General features: G+C 32.9%; 10 protein-coding genes and 1 pseudogene across 11 annotated transcripts, besides 10 other annotated features; 5 read left to right on the forward strand and 6 right to left on the reverse strand.

Annotated features, from left to right (window-relative positions):
• Positions 1 to 63: part of a mobile genetic element that runs on past the window's edge.
• Positions 1 to 8,885: part of a mobile genetic element that runs on past the window's edge.
• Positions 205 to 313: a mobile genetic element.
• Positions 705 to 819: a mobile genetic element.
• Positions 954 to 1,062: a mobile genetic element.
• TVAGG3_0339380 (keratin-associated protein family) lies at positions 1,152 to 2,081 on the reverse strand (the record flags this gene model as incomplete). Its single annotated transcript, XM_051230704.1, has 1 exon — positions 1,152 to 2,081. One exon carries the CDS (start codon positions 2,079 to 2,081, stop codon positions 1,152 to 1,154), a length of 930 nt encoding a protein of 309 aa, XP_051100434.1.
• On the reverse strand, positions 4,719 to 5,333 carry TVAGG3_0339390 (uncharacterized protein; the record flags this gene model as incomplete). Its single annotated transcript, XM_051230705.1, has 1 exon — positions 4,719 to 5,333. The coding sequence occupies one exon, from the start codon at positions 5,331 to 5,333 to the stop codon at positions 4,719 to 4,721; it is 615 nt and encodes a 204-aa protein (XP_051100435.1).
• TVAGG3_0339400 (protein of unknown function, DUF4106 family) lies at positions 5,757 to 6,512 on the reverse strand (the record flags this gene model as incomplete). The annotated part of the gene is made up of 1 exon (XM_051230706.1): positions 5,757 to 6,512. One exon carries the CDS (start codon positions 6,510 to 6,512, stop codon positions 5,757 to 5,759), a length of 756 nt encoding a protein of 251 aa, XP_051100436.1.
• TVAGG3_0339410 lies at positions 6,895 to 7,538 on the forward strand (annotated as a pseudogene). The gene has a single exon. A coding segment is annotated over exon 1 (644 nt).
• Positions 7,764 to 8,288, forward strand: TVAGG3_0339420 (protein of unknown function, DUF4107 family; the record flags this gene model as incomplete). The annotated part of the gene is made up of 1 exon (XM_001323542.1): positions 7,764 to 8,288. The coding sequence occupies one exon, from the start codon at positions 7,764 to 7,766 to the stop codon at positions 8,286 to 8,288; it is 525 nt and encodes a 174-aa protein (XP_001323577.1).
• Positions 8,289 to 8,885: a terminal%2Cinverted (terminal inverted repeat of Maverick-1C transposon ID:TVAGG3_0339210).
• A 1,938-nt stretch (positions 8,886 to 10,823) lies between these two features.
• Positions 10,824 to 10,845: a mobile genetic element.
• Positions 10,824 to 10,845: a terminal%2Cinverted (terminal inverted repeat of Kolobok-1_TV transposon ID:TVAGG3_0013400).
• A 747-nt stretch (positions 10,846 to 11,592) lies between these two features.
• On the forward strand, positions 11,593 to 12,553 carry TVAGG3_0339440 (uncharacterized protein; the record flags this gene model as incomplete). Its single annotated transcript, XM_001323544.2, has 1 exon — positions 11,945 to 12,286. The coding sequence occupies one exon, from the start codon at positions 11,945 to 11,947 to the stop codon at positions 12,284 to 12,286; it is 342 nt and encodes a 113-aa protein (XP_001323579.1).
• Positions 12,554 to 12,603: 50 nt separating this feature from the next.
• Positions 12,604 to 13,789, forward strand: TVAGG3_0339450 (isochorismatase family; the record flags this gene model as incomplete). The annotated part of the gene is made up of 1 exon (XM_001323545.1): positions 12,636 to 13,562. One exon carries the CDS (start codon positions 12,636 to 12,638, stop codon positions 13,560 to 13,562), a length of 927 nt encoding a protein of 308 aa, XP_001323580.1.
• A 436-nt stretch (positions 13,790 to 14,225) lies between these two features.
• On the reverse strand, positions 14,226 to 14,825 carry TVAGG3_0339460 (uncharacterized protein; the record flags this gene model as incomplete). Its single annotated transcript, XM_001323546.2, has 1 exon — positions 14,304 to 14,825. One exon carries the CDS (start codon positions 14,823 to 14,825, stop codon positions 14,304 to 14,306), a length of 522 nt encoding a protein of 173 aa, XP_001323581.1.
• Positions 14,826 to 14,892: 67 nt separating this feature from the next.
• Positions 14,893 to 16,251, reverse strand: TVAGG3_0339470 (armadillo (ARM) repeat-containing protein family; the record flags this gene model as incomplete). Its single annotated transcript, XM_001323547.1, has 1 exon — positions 14,893 to 16,251. The coding sequence occupies one exon, from the start codon at positions 16,249 to 16,251 to the stop codon at positions 14,893 to 14,895; it is 1,359 nt and encodes a 452-aa protein (XP_001323582.1).
• On the forward strand, positions 16,252 to 17,439 carry TVAGG3_0339480 (uncharacterized protein; the record flags this gene model as incomplete). Its single annotated transcript, XM_001323548.1, has 1 exon — positions 16,269 to 17,432. The coding sequence occupies one exon, from the start codon at positions 16,269 to 16,271 to the stop codon at positions 17,430 to 17,432; it is 1,164 nt and encodes a 387-aa protein (XP_001323583.1).
• Positions 17,440 to 17,670: 231 nt separating this feature from the next.
• Positions 17,671 to 18,180, reverse strand: TVAGG3_0339490 (uncharacterized protein; the record flags this gene model as incomplete). The annotated part of the gene is made up of 1 exon (XM_001323549.2): positions 17,671 to 18,180. The coding sequence occupies one exon, from the start codon at positions 18,178 to 18,180 to the stop codon at positions 17,671 to 17,673; it is 510 nt and encodes a 169-aa protein (XP_001323584.1).
• A 409-nt stretch (positions 18,181 to 18,589) lies between these two features.
• Positions 18,590 to 18,619: a terminal%2Cinverted (terminal inverted repeat of MuDR-3_TvMULE3 transposon ID:TVAGG3_0339500).
• Positions 18,590 to 19,476: part of a mobile genetic element that runs on past the window's edge.

Here is a 19,476-nt window from a genome sequence, read left to right on the forward strand (position 1 = left end):
CTCTAGTTCTCTATATGGCGCCGAGAAATTTTGGTGAAATGTGGTCGCATTTCACCAAAATTTTTTCGGCGCCATAGGATGAATTGGAGGGTGAGAGATATTATTTCATACAATACTACTCTCACCCTCCAATTCCCAGCCAAAATGGCTAAAAATTGCCCGCAATGTGAACAATTGCGGGCAATTTTTAGCCATTTTGGCTTGGAACTAGAGCCTGCGAGGTACATGGATAGTATCAGTACCTCACAGGCTCTAGTTCTCTATATGGCGCCGAGAAATTTTGGTGAAATGTGGTCGCATTTCACCAAAATTTTTTCGGCGCCATAGGATGAATTGGAGGGTGAGAGATATTATTTCATACAATACTACTCTCACCCTCCAATTCCCAGCCAAAATGGCTAAAAATTGCCCGCAATGTGAACAATTGCGGGCAATTTTTAGCCATTTTGGCTTGGAAACTAGAGCCTGCGAGGTACATGGATAGTATCAGTACCTCACAGGCTCTATTCTCTATATGGCGCCGAGAAATTTTGGTGAAATGTGGTCGCATTTCACCAAAATTTTTTCGGCGCCATAGGATGAATTGGAGGGTGAGAGATATTATTTCATACAATACTACTCTCACCCTCCAATTCCCAGCCAAAATGGCTAAAAATTGCCCGCAATGTGAACAATTGCGGGCAATTTTTAGCCATTTTGGCTTGGAACTAGAGCCTGCGAGGTACATGGATAGTATCAGTACCTCACAGGCTCTAGTTCTCTATATGGCGCCGAGAAATTTTGGTGAAATGTGGTCGCATTTCACCAAAATTTTTCGGCGCCATAGGATGAATTGGAGGGTGAGAGATATTATTTCATACAATACTACTCTCACCCTCCAATTCCCAGCCAAAATGGCTAAAAATTGCCCGCAATGTGAACAATTGCGGGCAATTTTTAGCCATTTTGGCTTGGAACTAGAGCCTGCGAGGTACATGGATAGTATCAGTACCTCACAGGCTCTAGTTCTCTATATGGCGCCGAGAAATTTTGGTGAAATGTGGTCGCATTTCACCAAAATTTTTTCGGCGCCATAGGATGAATTGGAGGGTGAGAGATATTATTTCATACAATACTACTCTCACCCTCAATTTTAATTACTTAAACTCATTCTATTTTTTTGACATGTAAATGTCACTTTTACTGAGATCTGACACAATGTCAGATCTCTTTTTTTCGTATATAAGAGAGTTAGCACAGTATAAGAATTTGTCTACAATCTGCTGCCATGTACCAAAACCTAAAACTGTTTCTGGATTTGTTGAGTTCATTGACGTATAAATAGAACCAATGGGATATAATGTTTGAAGTATTTCTGTCTTTAATGTTTGAAGCTCTGTTTTGTCTGCTTTCTTATCTAACATTGTTGGTAGTTCATATGCTTCAAAGTTTCTGGCATGATCTTCGATATTCCTGCAACTCTTATCTAAATTGTTAAGAGTATCTTTTACGCTTGTACTTGGATTCTCTAAAGGTGCACTTGAACCAAGGTCAAAGTTCAATATTATGTCATCAGCTCTAACAGTAGTGAAGGATTTATGTGTATGGTTCTTGTCTGCTTTACTGTCTAATGTAGCTTGAAGTTCATTTATATCGGAGATGCTGTGTTTATGAGATTTCAAAACTTTGTTCGTTGCGTCAAGTTCATTTTTGTCAGCTTTACTTTTAATAGCATCTTCAAAAGTTATTTTTGCCTTAACTCTTAACATAAATCTTGGTTCAACTAATACACCGTTAACATTGAAAGTAGAGGCATAAATTTCACCGGTATAACCAAATGCTTCTGGTGCTTTAGCTACATCATACTGTACAGTACAGCTTATGTCATAACCTTTAGCACGAATGTATTTATATCTTCTTTCATTAACATTTTTTGTCTTCGCTTCATCACTTCGTGTTAAATATCCATGGTAGTCCGTTATAATCTGTTCGTCTGAAGTTATATAATGAACATGGTTCTTGTCCGCTTTACTATTTAATGTAGCTTGAAGTTCATTTATATCGGAGATATTGTGTTTATGAGATTTCAAAACTTTGTTCATTGCGTCAAGTTCATTTTATCTGTTTTACTATTTAATGTAGCTTGAAGTTCATTTATATCGGAGATATTGTGTTTATGTTCTTTATCTGCTTTTTCGGCTAATTTCTCTTCTATCTCATTTATTTCAAGTTCATGCCTACCACCACCTCCCGAAGAAGTATTTTTCTTCAGCTCTTGAAGAACGTCCACTTCGCCATCTTTGGTGTCAATAATGAGACTTTGAGTTAAAACCTTTCCTGTCTTAATGGATGTTTGTAAAACTTCTTCTTCACCGTGTTCGGGTCATGGTCGTCATCATATCTTGTGAAATCAGAGATGTTGTCATACATTAAGCATATCTGTCTCAAAAGTTCTGCTATTTGAAACTGGAACGAAAGATATACAGAACTTCATCATCTCCTAAAGTCAAGTCTGCTTTCTTAAGTATTTCTTGAATGTATGCAATGAGAACAGAGTACCTTGGAAAATATTCGAACAATATTTCATTAGCTGTTGGTTTTGGTGGTTCTTTTGGAGTTTCTGTTGTTTCAGTTCCTTCTGTAGGTTCTGTTGGAGTTTCTGCATCTCTTGACTTCAATGCTCTTGCTCTCAAAGACCTAAATGTTAGAGCACCGGGTTTTACAAAGGACTTTATAAATGCTTTAATAGTTCCTGGTAAGTTATTGTTAGCATTAAGTAAGTTCCTTATGCTTCCATCATGTACGTCCATAGCACTATGTAAAAAATCTATACTTTTCTTGTAGTCAGCAATAGACTGACTGTGATTTTTTAAAGATTTGTCAATACCTTTAAGCCAATCTTCATGCATGTCTGATACTGAGCCAAGAATATCATTTGCTTCCTTTAGTGTATTTTGTGCTTGTCGTAAAGTATCCAATCCCGTACGTGCATTTGCTATACGTCTTACAGTATCTATTTGACTCCTTGTTTCTTGCATCCAACCAGATAAAGTTTTAATAGTATCCGAACCATTTGAAATGAAGTTCAAAGCATTTTTAACGTCATCTAAAAGCTTCTTCACCAAGTACTGCCCATATCTTTCCGATTTGGTATTGAAGAACTCCATATGAAGCAGCTGTTAAACCAGTATTTATAAGGTCCCATATCCATGATTTAGCAGTTTTTCCATCCTTTCCATCCAAACCGTTTTCGCCTTGAGGTCCTTGTATTCCTTGTATTCCTTGTGGTCCTTGAGGTCCAGTGTCACCCTTCTCTCCTTTCAGTTCATCTTTATGTTCGTTATAATATTCTAATGTCATAAGGTGTACATCATTACTGCTACCAGCAACGCCGAGAATTTGTTTCTCATTCATGACTAAATTCTTTAGGCATTTAATGTTGTCGTCAAATCGAAAGCTCTTTAACAATTCAATGAGAACATTCATACTTTCACTAATGAGGCATCTACTGTTGAATTTATATATTGCACCGTTCCATCATTTATGATGGGAACCTTGCTTGTTGTAATGAATGGGTCATAAGTGTTAAAAGTATCGAAATCAATGACTTTTTTAGTTTTTCCATCGTCAATGACTAAATCATTGCCTTCAATGGTTAAAGTTGAGTTTTCGTTTACTAGTTCATGTGCTCTTCTTGCTTCATTTGTTTCATACGCATATGCAGCAATAGTCATATTTTAATGAGAATAAAATGTTGTTCTATTTGCAAAGTACAGACCCAAACGAATACGGGACAGTAAAGCTACAAACAAACTTAGGTCTTCAGAATGAAGCGCTTGCTTTCAGAGTTGTTGACTTCAATACTATCGCAACTTTTGTCATAACAGATGAAACAGATTTCATAGAGATTGAAATAGATGACAAAAGAAGTGTTATAACATTTCCTAATAGAGCTGGGTATAGAATAGATAAAATTGCTGGAGTCATAGATACTCTCATAAATGAAGAAACTATTGACAACATAGATGTCGAACTCTCTTCTGAGGGAACATTGAAGTTCAGCAGCGAGAAAGAGTTTAAGATACAAGAATGAGTCATAGAGTACAACTTCTTCTGGAGCATACCATATGACATTTCCTTTGAAAAGTGTTGACAAAACGATTGAGATGAAATCTGTTCCATACGTATGTTATGGTAATTGTTTGTACGTTGAGTCAAAAATAGCTAATGTCACAGGTATTTCAGGAGTTAATAGTAAAGGTTCAGTAGAATATAAGTCTTTCTGTTATGAAGTAAATTCAATGTTCATTCCAAACGTTCCTGTCATAGTAACTCATTTAGGTAAATGGGTTCGCATTAGCCCTCACAATTTGAAAGATATGCAATTCAGACTAGTTGACTTTCAGGGCGAGCCTGTAGAACTGAAGGCACCAGTGCGAATGACTGTTGAAGTTGACTTTTTAGAAAATATTAAATGCAACAGCTTACAAGAGAACTCAGAGCTAAAAATATAAAGTATGAATGTTATGTATTAGGGTATGAACTTTGGTTGTTGCTGTTTGATGAAACAAATGAGTTAGTTATGTCAGTCAAGAGAACAGAAAAAGGCGTCAAAGGCGCCGAGCGCAAAGCGCTATATTGTGTTAGTGAAAACTGCACCAAGTCAATAAGATTAGGTTTGCATTATGAAGATGAGTTCGATACTGTTGAAGAAGTTTGGATAGATATTACAAATTGCTTTAATTTACTAAAACATATTTCAAACAAAGTTTATATTCTGTTGAAAGTTTTGTATATTCATTCGAATATTTATACTTAAACTCAACTCCTGGAGTACCTGGTGTTTCAATGATGCGGATGTTACCTATTTTCATGAATATTGGAGTTTGACCACAGCATTCGATTTCAGGGTCGAGATAGTCAATGACACATTGCTTTCCTGTTATTCGTGATATAACATTTTCAAGGTCCTCCTTTGTTAGAATTATTTGGTTCTTACTTATAAGATTTGTCAAAAGCTTCTTATCGTCTTTGAGTAAAATTGTTTGGTATAACTGAAGAAGGTAATGGTCTACGTTATCTGAAGGATTTGTTTGAACATTTGTGTAAGGGTTGTCGTTGGCTTCTCTTGAAAGAACTTGGTCCAGTGGTGGATACTCTAACTTAACATCTGATGTAGCGTTAGCGTTTGAAGCTGTGTTTAAATTCACCGACTTAAGATCTGGTTCTTTTTCTTTCAAACACTCCGAACTATAGTTCTTTATGACAATATTGTTTGTCGTTCGTGAGTCAACATTTGATGTTGGTTCAATTGGAACATTAACGGCACCAGCTAAGATGGATTTGCTTCTCATTTCATATAGAATAAAAACCTTTTATATGTATGAAATGAACAATATACTCGACAAGGGTTTGAATGTAAAGCTAACGAATGAAAATATTGTTGAATTCACTGAGACAGGAGCTGTGTATAAAGATGTAGAACTACTGAACAAAAGAGCAAAGGGAAGAAGCAGGAATATGAACAAAGGGTGGAAGCCTATAAAAATTTATGTCAATGATGGCTCAGGAGGTTCAAACATAATGTATGCAGAAAGTTATAGAGTTTATGCTCTCAAAGGTGAAAAGCCTTCATTTAAGAACAGCTATTCTAACGCATATCCTCAAAAGCTAACGGATGGGGAAGTGGATGATATGAATGACAGCAAAAATATTAACAGAAATGGCGACAGAGATGCATGGAATTTATTTACCATCAGTCAATTGAAGGTTAAACTTTAAAACAATGTTGGTCGTTCCCATGGAATATTTTTGACTTTAATGGTATTAGTCATGATATGAATCTCAAGGTATGAACGAGGAGAGATGAGAGACTTATATGCTTCCCAAATTTCTTCAAAAGGTAATGTTATACCTGACTGTTTCCAAATGAGTTCAATATCATAACGTGAGAAACCTTGAAAGATAACGAAGTCAGTTATGAGACGTTTTATGTTTAAAGCAAGGAAACGCCATGTTTGCATAAGTATTGCTACAGTTAAATGGTAATGTCTGACTTTAGTTATGATGTTAGCTAATGGTGAGTCAGGCTTTGACACTAAACCTTTTCCGGCGAAGTCGTCACAAACGAGCAGAGTGTTTGAAGGATACTTTTTGAAGGGGTATTTTGAAAGTTTTGATAGAATGTAGTTTGTCAGTCGTTTCATATCGTAAACTCCTGAGTACTGACGTAAGTGGTGTTTGTCAATAATTCTTTCCATCTCTTCTGAAGTCTTTTGCATTCCTGACTGTATGAACTCTACGATAGCATAATATTTCCTCTTACGTCGAATGTAACGTTGAAGAAATTCAATGAGTTTACTGTCTGGAACTTTAACGACAGAGGATTGAACTTTACTCATAAATGTTTTCGCTGTTGAATCCATAGAGTCTGAAGTTGCTGATATAATGATTTGGTCATAGTAAGAGTCGTTTCCTAAACGCTCTGTTATGAGTATATGACGAATGAGGTTAAATGTCTTACCTGAACCCATCTTTCCACAATAGAAATACACACCATTTGAACAGAACTCATAGTCCTTACTGAAAGGAAGAATAAGAGAAGAGTTAAGTTTGTCTGTAGTTTCATTCATGTCTTCATCTACATCATGTATTAAATGCTTCATTTTATCTCCATTAAAAATGCAAGTCAGAAATATTCAGAACATAGCACCGAGTCTAACTGACAAGAGTATAAAGATATACTATGAACACGTTATGATGAAACCAACCAAAATTCAAGAAAGTCAGTATACTTATGAATATCCAAGACACTGGGTAGAGTATGTAGGAGGTGAGAAAGCTATTGAAATAAGACAAGTTAGAAGTATTCCAGCAGGAAGAACAATATTATTGAAGAACTTTAATGTTTTGAGATATAATGATGAAACAAAGAAGCAAGATAGTTTTCCTGTGCTGTGTATGTGAACTTAGATACAGGAGATGACATGAAAGTTTTTAACCAAAGCTTCAAATGGTATTGAAAGAACAACTTATAGCAGAAGGACACCATTACCTTCAGAAGTTACCATAGCATATAATTTTGAAACAAATGCAATAGATTTTAAATCGTCTCTGCAAAGAAGTCAGGTTTTACATTTAATGAAGCAGATGTATATTCGAATGAAAACTTCAAAGCTATTGCATGGTTAGATAATGACGATTGCTTTAAGAAAATATTTAAATTCAGTGACTCAAAGATGTCAATAGATGACCTTCGTGGAATGTTACCATCGACGTTTACAGTTGAAGGTTCAGCAGGATTGCTTACAAGATTGTCAATTGGTGGCGTTTGGTCTCGTGAGAACATTGTTATAAAATCCAGTATAAGTGAATTTGCTGAAGAATCTATATTATGTCTTTCAAACTACATGTATTCGCCACCGAAGCATTATAGTATAACAAACTTTGTCAGTAAGTTTAACATAAGACTTGTCGAACCTTCTTCAATGAAAGATGTTGTGCTACCTAAAGATGGAAAGGATGGACTCATTATTGAGATGATTTTAATTGCATACTAAATGAGCTTGTTCTTGAAGGTCATTCATGATGAAATAACTGTTGTAGAAGATGTTAGCAATTGTTCAGACATTTTGAAGCGAATAGATGAGATAAGAAATAAGTTAGATAGACCGCAAAGTGGTGAGGGCGAAGCCCGTGAGAACGCTTATGTTTCATTGACTTTCTCCAGTAACGAGAACTTTTATGAGATAATATTGAAGAGAGATGATTTTAATATGGTGTAAATGGTAGCTTGGGCAGCTTTAGGCGCAATGGGAACAAAAGCATTAGCATTTGGAGCAAAAGCACTTGGAGCTTATGACGCAGTAAATAAAATGAGTGGAGGAAGGGTTTCGAAGACATTAGATGCAAATAAAGGAAAGATTGGAGGCTGGGTTGCAAAGAAGTTAAGATTAAATAAAATAGGCCTCATAAATAAAGCATCCAATTTGGTTGCGACTGAGTCAGAAAATGCTTTAGGAAAGGACGATGAGTTTGCAAAACACGCAAAAGACTTTAATGACCAGATGAAAGGTGAAACAATGCATTTAAATAGAGTCGATGGAACTAAAGAAAATGTTTCTTCTCCACCAGCGGTTTATCCATACGGACCTTATGGAATGTATGGAAACCCTTATGAAAGACCATTTGACCCATTGACTGGTGGAAGTAATTGGTATCATTACGGACGAAGAAGAAAGACAGTCAAGTTGGAGACAGACGTGAAGAAAGCAACTAAAAAGAAACCAAGGAAGAGAGTTATAAAGTAATGAATTCAAGTGGGTGAAAAAACAGGTGAAAAAAGAGGTGAGATCTCACCACTTCACCTAAATTTATTTTTGTGCTATGTTTTCATACGTGTGGGAGTGGTGATATCATTAATTTTTAAGTTTATTTTTATATAAATGACAGAACAAAAGCAACTCATACAAATCAAAACATATAACAAACATACATTTAAACATTTATTCTTCCTTCCTGAGTATAACATGTTCTTTACACTTCATCCTAGACCAGTTGACTATACACTGACTGTTTATAAAGATTGTCATGGTAGTTTTATAAAAACTTATGATGATGAAGGTAAGTTAACAAGACTATGCATTTCAAAACTTGAGAAACTTTATGACTTCAAGTATGACTACAATAGAGTTAACACTGATGATGAAGATATTGAAGAAAATTTATGAGAACGTTTATTTTTTCATTAGTGAGTTCGTTAGTGAGGTGAAATGGTTGGCGGCTTTGTAAATATTTAAGGTTAAGTTAGTGTTGTCGTTTGTGTTGTAAAATATACGTTAACGGTTTTGTAAAGTGTCAAATTCACAAGTATTGCGTATGAATGAACGCAGTGCCACCATACCCAACTTACACATACTAACTGCTGAGAACTTTGTAAAATCTTTTGAGATATTTTTTGATACATGACCTGGATCGAATCTTTCAAGATGAGAGACGCCAAATTCTTTAAAGACAGAGACACTTTTGTTATCTCGGTCTTTAATAATCTCTTTAACATCTTTCAAGATATTGTATTTCTTTAATTGCTTCAAGATGATTCGAGTTCCAGCACTTTCCATATTGTTGGAAGCTCCGGAATACTGAGCATGCTGTCTGTTTCCACCAATATGGTTGATGTTCACGCATGCAAGAACTCTTTTTGTGACAGCATCGAGCGCAGTTACTGTACAACTTGGCGAGTTTCGCCTGTGCGTCCATCTTGCATCAATGGATAAGTAACCACTGAAGGACTTTCTCGACAGCATTAGGGAAATACTTTTAAGTCTTCTAATCTTATCGTCACAAAATCTCTGTTGTCTCATGACACCACTCTTCACAGGGGGCTTAGTTCCACAAAGAGAAAGAAAGCGAGCACCTTTTGTATATGGCATTCCGGTCATTATGCAAGCACCAAGCATCTGTCGCGCTGAGAGTCGACGACGTTCGTGGAGTAAAATGTTATGCATTGCCTTTGTTTTCCGTTTTGGGTGAACAATATGGCCCATACAACAACAAAAAAATGAAATCCCGCCAAAAGTGAAAATTGAATAAAAAGTAATAATTAATAAATATATACTATATCATTAGATGAATATTTTGGAATAACATTTTAAAATCGAGGTTTTTCAATGGATAACGGTTCAATCAAAAATTTGACCCCATTTTAGAATCTACATTAAAAATGGAACATTTCTGTCGTTTCAAAATTCCAAAATAACGTTTCTATTCCTCTCAAAAGTAAAAAAAACTTTATTGGGGAAAAAATATTTTTATTTTCCAAAAAAAATGAAAACCTTAAATGCAAATCTAATTTTGATGCTTTTGTTTGTGATTTTTTGGATTTCGAAAAAAATTTGAAAATTCAGACAAGTTACCATTAACACTAATACGTTTCAGCGAGTCGGTCCCATCAGAGAAATTTTCATAAATCGGCGATATAATTTATTATTTCAGCAAAATATTCTCAGATCCAACTAGAATAAGGTCAAATTATACAAATTTAGCAAAGGCTAGTTATCCTACCTATTCAATTAACTTTAATTTTAAATAATTCAAGACAATTCTCAAAATTACCTTAATAATCGCGTTCTCTTCGCAAAATGACGATTCCTCATTCACTACCAGCATAACTGAGGGCTTGTGCTCACAGAATAATACAGATAATTTACTTATTAATGCAAAATTTAGTACCAAAAGGTAATCATAGAAGATGCAAAAAAAGTTTCTTTATTTTGATTGCTGATTTTATTTCTTCTAAAATTTACCAAATCTAAAAAATCCAAAATTGAATGCTATTGAATTTCATGTTTATGTAACATATACTATTTATTATATAAGGAATAAAAATTTTATAGTTTTAATCAAAAATAAAGGTGTACTAAATGCATACAAAACAAGGTATTTTTTACTCATCCAAAATATGTTAACAGTGCTATTTATATAATCAATATCCGAATTTCGAAATCATTTTGATGAAATCTTTATTTTAAAATTGAGTTGACTGTTAAAATCACCCGAGAAGAGGGATTATCTCAATGAAAAGTACATAAAATAGCAAACGCACAAGATGGCACTATGCAGCTTTATATTGTTATACAGGATGAACATATAAAATGTTTGGAAAACACTTACTTCGTTCTACAAATGTGTATCTCTTTATATCAAAGATTCTTCTCAAATTATTGAGAGACTTCTCTCAAAAAAAGGAAAATTTGATAACTAAAAAAAATTATGGCATAACCTCTCGTTTTGCATAGATATATATTTACATGGTCACAGAGCTTATTTTCATTGTCAAAACTTAAAAATTTTTAGTGGACTATACCCTTAACATTAATGAATGCCCTCTTAGTTTTGCGATCAAAGAAAAATCACTAGAAATTGTCAAATTCTTAGTTGAACATGGTGCTGATGTTAACATGGAACTAAACTTCTTTCTTTTCATATTTATCATTGTTTAATGACATTCTCTTTCTATTCATATTTATCATAGTTTAATGATATTATCCCAACGTTAATGAATGCCCTCTTAGTATTGCATCCAAAGAGAAATCAACAGAATTTTTTGAATTCTTAGATGATCATGGTGCTCGATGGATTTTCTAATTGCGCGATTCAAAAGTACTTTTAACGCATTAAAATAAACAACATCTAATTTAATATGGCATTTTGTATTTTTTCCCTTAAAAAAATCCATGCTTGAAATTGAATTCGATTTCATTTTGAATATTTTTAAAATTTGATTCGAATTTTAGAATTGCACGCATATAAATTTTACAAATTCTCTAAAATTATTCGTGAATTCAATTTTAATAAAAAAATGTGATCATATGATGGCGGTTTCATTACGGCGCCATAATGCAAACCATTCAATTTTGAAATATTTACTGATGCCATGAGAAAAAAAATATAGAAAATGCTATTTACAGAGCAGTTACTGGCTGAATTCATTTCTTGATGATTTAGAATTTTTCAAAGAGTTATGCTCATTTGTTCAAAGCTTGTGTTAGATTTGGTCAAATAGTTAAATATTATATTTTTGGGAAATATCAAAGTTCTTATATGGTTTGATTTGTTTACAATATCAATGGAAACACAATTAATCACAATGTACTGGAAGAATTTAGGGTCATGAACTTATCAAATAAATACTATCTACTGAATAATTAAATTCCAATTTCTTCCACTGAGTTTTGGGCCATGGATGAATAGACACCTTTTAAAGATCAGTTGCATAAAACATTTTTGAAGAAAGATGATATCAATGTTTATTATGATTGGTGATTGATCCGTCACTTTTGAAACTACCAAAAAAGTGGAAACAGTTTTTTATTTTAGTCTTCTATATATTTGCCATATAATAAAATATCTCGCTTTCTTGAGATTTCCCATGTGGTCAAACGGTTTTTGTAAATCATTTCTTCTCATGGATGTTGATGAGACCTGGGATGGCCAATTAGTTGAAACATCTTCATTCGATAGCCAGTTCGAAGAAGAGAAGCCCCTTAAGAAACTCTGGAACAGATTGTTCGGTCTTTTCATCTGCGTATGCGTTGGTATCTATGCAGGCTTAATGTGTAGAACAATGCAAGAATCATGGATTTATGCTGCACTTTTCTGTGGTGAATCTCTTGTTTGCGCGTGCGTTGCTGGTATTATCAAGACATATTCTTTCAAGAAATCAATCACAGCATTTGCGATTTACTATCTTATTTCTGCTATTGTTACACCAATTACTACTTGGTTATCATTCGCATTTAGTTATTAAAAAAAATAGAGTTAAATCCCGACAAATGTGGAATCAATATGTTTTCTACCGAAATAAAAAATCTAATATTTATTACGTAATATTTCTTTTTATTTTAATAAAAAATGAAATTTATTTTTTACGAAAAGAATATCTTTTTCCCCTAATCTCTATATTAATTTGCATACACACTCTCCAATCTTTTGCATTTCGCTCAGTTCTATGCCCTTTTAATATGATATTTTCCAAAAACACCAAATAGCATTTGATTTTTCTCATATGGTCTGCATTTTCTAACGATATACTAGATAAAGATAGTAATATTCCTTCATTAATATTGATGATTTATGGGCGATCTATTTCACATAGAATGGCCGATTGCCTGTTTTTGATTTTACCATTCATAGTAGTTGTATCATGGGTTACTTTTTTAATAACATGTCCTCCAATTAAGAAGAAACAAGTAATTACAGAACCTTTATCAAGAATAATCGAAATTGAAGCAGAAAAATTTAATGGTACTTCAACATATAAAATAAAACGAAAAATCAATCTTTCAGAAACAGTTGCTTACGTTGATATGTGGAGATCTCACTGGTGCACGTATTATAATGACAGAGAATTCTTTTTCACACCTAGAATCAATGAAATGCTTCAAAGGTTACGTCAATTCGATGTTCCTGTTGTTACTATTTCATCAGTTGTCGATTATTTTTTACCATCATCCACACAAAGAAGAAAAGGATTAAAAGCTATCGAAAAAGGTAGATTACCAATACTAGAAGAATATGAAGCCAGACAAATGGCATATCATCACGAATATATACCAGGATTTGATGATATTTGCATGTACGACGGCCTAGAGCGATACGGACCTACCAGAGATAACAGATTCACACCTACAATTGCACTATCCGATAAAGATTACTTTTCTGCAAATTTCAGAGAATCAGCCGAATGCTTTGTTGGCCTTGGTGCAAAAACAGTTATTGTGTTTGGACAACACACAAATATGTGCTTGATGGCCGTTTTCTTGTATTGCCAACAAGTTAGATTAGATTTGATTATTGTCCGTGATTTAACAGATGGATGCTGGGTTTATCCACTCCAAAAGGAGCATGTCAATACACATACAAAGAGCAATGTTGCAACGAATAACTACTTCGATCAAAAATTTGGATGTTCAATTCTTTCTTTCGATCTCTACAGATCTCTTCGCCAAATATCTCCTTCAGTTGAGAAACCAAAATATCAGTATTTCTTGAAGACAGCTCATATGTTTAAGAATTTTCTGTAACATAAGAATGATTTCTTTCTTTTTTTTTATCAAGAAACTTTTATTAAGTTGTCTGAACCTTAAGAATCAGGATTAATTCCAGTGTTTCGATGACTTATCAATATCCAGGGCTTTAAACCTATATATATTGTTTTCAAATATATAAATAAAATATGTTGTTTTATTCTGTTAGTAATTATAAATTGTTTCATTCCTATTAGAGCAGAAAAGAAACCAAAGTATCAAATGTTTAATAAGAATCATATAATTGCCAAGTTGAAGTTGCTAAAGAAATAAAAAAATATTAGGATGAACTCCCCTTATTTATGCATCAATTAATGTGAGAAAAATATCCACAGCACTCAAAGAAACAATTCATGACAAAGATAATACTTTATTTCATTATGTACCAATTAAAAGTTCTGTATCCGCTGTTAAATTATCTAATAACAACATCATCCAAGTGAATATCATAATTTATTTGGTGACAAACAAGATTTCAAAGATAAGTATCAAAAATTGGCACTCAAATATGCCAAAGATGAAGGGTAATGTTGCCCTTTGTTCATAACGGAACCAAATAATTTATGAAATTATTGATATATCATGTCTCAAATAATGTACAATATTTATTATCTCATATTATGTTAGACATACAAAATAAGGCACGAAATTTTAGATAAACATCAATGTTGATAAATTTTAATATGAAAATTTTATATAAACAACTGATAGTAAACTTCTAACATACATTTGATATCTCTAATCTCTTTTTATAGCAGCATCCTCTAATTGGAAAGTTGGTAATAAAGATTCAAAGAAAAGTCTAAATGCGTCAATTGCATCAGCTGTAATTGTTGCATTTTCTGGATTAAAGCGTTTAAGGAGCCATAGAATGATAGATCCAACAACATAAATCGAAATTCCAATAAATACATGCTTATAGTAAATTGATACAATAAGAATTGCTTGTAATACCCAAAACATACCATATACTAACTTCTTATGGTTTTTTACTTGCGGCGATAAAAATTTTTCTGCATTTTCTAGGCAAACTGCATCATCTTTGATTGTATCATCATCTTGAAGGCATCCACTTTCATTTACTATTTTAAATGTATAACCATATTCTTCTAATTCTGGAATTTTATTTAAGAGAGCGAGAAAATCTTTAACTTTTATATCAATTGGAACATCTTTGATTGTGGTTTTGAATTTTTTATCAGAAGTTGTAACTTGAATATCATGGAATTGAGGCGCTTCGTTATTTGATTCTTCCTCCATTGAAAAATGAAATTTTCTTCTAAAGAAACAGGAATATCATTTGCAATCAAACATAATATACATATTTTTATTCATCCAAATAATTAGAGAAATATCTTTCCAATAATTCAACCTGAATCAAGTGATATAATTCATCATCATTAACAGAATCAAGCATATCAAAGAAGATAGTCAAACCATCAACCTGAAGTATGCGTTCAATAATAACTTGAGAATTTGACTGATATTTATCCAATAGTGCTAAAAGTGCTGAAATATTTTTACTTATTCGAGAGTTACTTAAACTCTCATCAAGGAAACCTATATCAGCTTCGATTATTCCATTATTGAGATAAATATCCAAAAATTCTTGAGAAAAGTAGAACATCATCATACATATAACAGTGTTGGCCAATTTTCTGAGTGAGAAAACATCACCGTTTGCAATTGTAAAAAAAATCTGAATAAATTCAGAATTTGTAAAGAATGGATGTTGTGGATATGAAGAAACTGCTGCGGCTAAGAATTTTAAGACTGCCCATTGAAGCTCTGGAATATTCTTCCGTAAATTTTTCAAGGTTATTTCAGTAACTAATTCAAACAAAATTGGGGCATTGATGACTAAGTGTGTGAGTACTTCAAAAAGTCGTTCTGGGTAAGAAATTGAAGTGTCTATGTATTTCCATATATCTTTGTTGAAATTATGCTTCTCTATGATTTCAAATGAATTTGGCGTGTCTGCAAGCAATCCAATTGAAAAGTATATGACTTCTTGAGAATATGAATCAATTTTATTGATTGATTGCTTCAATAATAATATTAGTAATTCTAAAATCTGATTTTTTGTGGTTTCATCATCAATATGCTGACATATAATATAAATAAAGTGAGAGAACACAGTCTGAATTTGGTTTTCTGACCCAAATGCTCTATCAAATAATGGAATTAAAATTCTTTTTGCAATTTCGTTCGAAAAATCAGGATCCGTATTGACTATTAGATTCAACATTTCAATACATGTAGCAACCTCTTCAGTATTCCATTGATTTAGTATATCAAAGACTCTATCAATTAAATCATCATTAATTAAAAGGGATAATTCATCTTCAAATCCATATTTCATCAATCCTTGAACGCAATACAATGCAATTATAGAATCTTTATAGTGAGAATTTGTATATATCATACTAACGATTATTTCCATAAAATTATTAAAACAAATAATAGGATCACAGTACGCATTCTTATCATGTATACTTAAAACGATCGTTTCAAGCAATTTATGGGCATCATCGATACTATCTTCATTCCATAAATTTACAAAATTCATTAATTCCTCAGCAATATTAACCGAAACTACTTTATTAGTGTTTTCATCTGTAATGTGCTGCTCGTTTTTTTCATTTGGGGCGTATTGCTCGTTAAAATCCTCAAACTTATAATTCATTGAAAAGTGACAAAACAATGAAATTACTAGAACTTGATTGCCATCCACTAATGGAAGCATTTCGTAAGAGAGCAGCAGATATGCAACCAGAAGAAAGCGTTTTGTACCATTTATTGCTTCCGCCTGAATATAATATTCCTGCAGATATGATGAATCCACTTCTATATCTATTTCTCGAAAAAACATCCGAACCAGGTGTACTGACTCAGTATGATAACCAAAATTGCGTTCTTAAAGTTCAAAATTCTCACTTAATTCCAGTTTCAGGTTTTGACCACAATGAAAAGTTTCAGATACTTCAAACTACCCCCTGCACAACGTCTGCTGGATTTGGTTTTGATATGCACGAACTTGGTTCAAATCCTTTCATGCCTTCACCAATTCCTCCTTTGTGCAGTGAAATAGAAAGCGGCTACAAAAATCCAGAAAAAGCGTTAGAATTCCTAAGAGTGCGAATACGTTCCGATAAATTGAAACCTCTTTTAGATGATATTGAAAATCTGGCTCATAAATCTACAATTAACGCAAAAAACTGCCAATCAATTGTGCAAAACTTACAGATTTATATGGATAAGATCTGCGATGCTGTATTTGAAGTTCGTCCTTTTCATTATATCCCAACATTATTTAAAATGAAAACAAACTTCATCATATTTTACGCAGTCGTTAATCTATTTCATACTAAATTACTCAATGCATACCATGAACTTATGAAAGCAGATGATTCTATGGCTGAAGAGGCTGTTCAGTATCAATCTCCATCAAAAGCTCGTCCAGAATTAATTGATAAAGCAGGTGATTATATCAGAAATCTGCATAATTCACCAAATATTGCCGAATCAATTTCTTCAGTTACAAAATTCTTCGAATCAGTTGTTAACGCGTTACCTGATAAAAACGCAGCAGCAGATGACATCCTTCCAGCTGTTTGTGATGGGATAAGCCACGGTAGAAGCCTTTCTTCTTATATTGTTTCTACTTTTACTTATCTGTCAGAGATATGGCCGCAAGAAGGTCTTAGCGAAAGAATTACATATATATTAGTTACGTGCTCTATCGCAGCCTCGCATTTTGCGAATGGCGTAGATGAGTATGACGAAAATAATAATAAGAAAGTTCTCGTTCGCAACGAGCGCGATGAAACGATCGAATTTATCGAGAACTATTTAGATAGTATTTAAAAATTGTTTGCTATTTTTCAATTATTTTTTTTTATTTAATTTCTTTTAGAGACCATTGAACAGCCAAATGACATAATTTATCATAAGGAGATATCTAAGAGGAATAGAATCAAAATTGATAAAACAAAATTTAAAATAAGCCATTAATTTAGGTTTGCCAACCAAAATGAATGAAATAATTAGTATAGTAATAATTTTATTCGTAAAGAAAAAGATAACCACGAAGAGGTTGAAAGAATTATTCCTTTTTGACAAATTTAGTTTGGACAGAAATTTGTGCAAATGACACTGTTGCCCAGATGGACAATAAGATAAGAACGAGGACAGGAACCCAAGCATTAGCGACGGCTGGTACCCAGTAGTTATAATAAACAGCATCAGTATTTGGAGAAGTATATGGGACTATTAAAAACTTAGGGGTGTCATTGTGTTCTATAGTGTGTAAAGCATCTGTTATGTTGGGACATACTGTTGCCCAATTGAAATTCTTGTTAAGAATTTTGACGTCTTGAGCTGCATATGGATATACATAGAGTTCACCTCGGTTAGCACATGGGATGCTACGGAGATCACTCTGTGTAAGTGTGTAGTTGATTTTGAAGAGAGTGTAATTAGTCAAATTCACATTTTCAAGAACTTGTGACAATGATTGGTTGTTAAACTTTGGAGGAGTATCAAGAGTAACAACGGCTACCTCGTAGTCATATTGATATAATTTCCAGCCAAGAACAGTAATGAGGCTCAACATTTATATGTATTGGATTGAAAAGGTCTGTCAGGATATTTCAGTTTATCGTCCAACGACGATCAAAGGATATTTTGAATTTATCGTACTTCGAATTTTTTTATTTTCCCTGTATTATAGCGTAATAATTACCTATAAGACTGAAAATCCAAATTATTGTTTTGTTGATCGAGCAAACACAATTTTCGAAATTCTTGAATTCTAAAAATCAAATTTAGGGCTAAATATCCCACAGATATGATTCTGAGATTGAACTATTAACGTTTTAACATGGATATCAGCATATTATGCCTAATTATTCTTTTTACATCTAAATATACTCCCATCATATTAAAAGTCATGAAAATAGATCGAGTATTATTTTTTAAAGCTATTTCATTTCGACTTTTGCAAAATTTAGTTATTTGCGAAAGGCAAACCCAAATTTTAGCTAAAAGTGACAGGGAAAAAAACGTTTAGTATTAAAAAAAAGACCGATGAGAGCTTCGTTCGAAATATAGAGGGAACTGAGAATGCGCAACCATTCTCAGGGAATATTGGATGCTATTCCCGTTCCCTCTGTATGGAAAATTGAGGTTTTCAAAGGGAGTTAAAATAATATCAAATTGATACTAATTTACTTCAAAATACAAAAGTATTTGACAGCTAAAATTAGTTACTTTAGCAAGCCTATCAATACCCTTTTACGATTATTGTTACTTTTTCGAAATAAAAGTAAAAACAAATTTATACTAATTTACTTCAAAAAACAAAAGTATTTGACAGCTAAAATTAGTTACTTTAGCAAACCTATCAATACCCTTTTACGATTATTGTTACTTTTTCGAAATAAAAGTAAAAACAAATTTATACTAATTTACTTCAAAATACAAAAGTATTTGACAGCTAAAATTAGTTACTTTAGCAAGCCTATCAATACCCTTTTACGATTATTGTTACTTTTTCGAAATAAAAGTAAAAACAAATTTATACTAATTTACTTCAAAAAACAAAAGTATTTGACAGCTAAAATGAGTTACTTTAGCAAGCCTATCAATATCCTTTTACGATTATTGCTACTTTTTCGAAATAAAATAAATTTATTATCAAAAACCTTTTTTTTTCTTAGTAAAAATAAACGAAATTTTTTACCTTATGAACTTTTGATGGAAATATGCAAATTTAAAATAATAAAGAAAGCCGCGAGCGAAGCGATCGGCTTAGTTCGAAGATTTTGATTCAAATCTTTGCTGATCTGTAATTCGCGGAAGCCGCGAGCGAATCGAGCGGCTTAGGTCTAAGATTTTGATTCAAATCTTT

This window comes from Trichomonas vaginalis, chromosome V (assembly GCF_026262505.1).
Source record: "Trichomonas vaginalis G3 chromosome V, whole genome shotgun sequence".
NCBI lineage: Eukaryota > Parabasalia > Trichomonadida > Trichomonadidae > Trichomonas > Trichomonas vaginalis.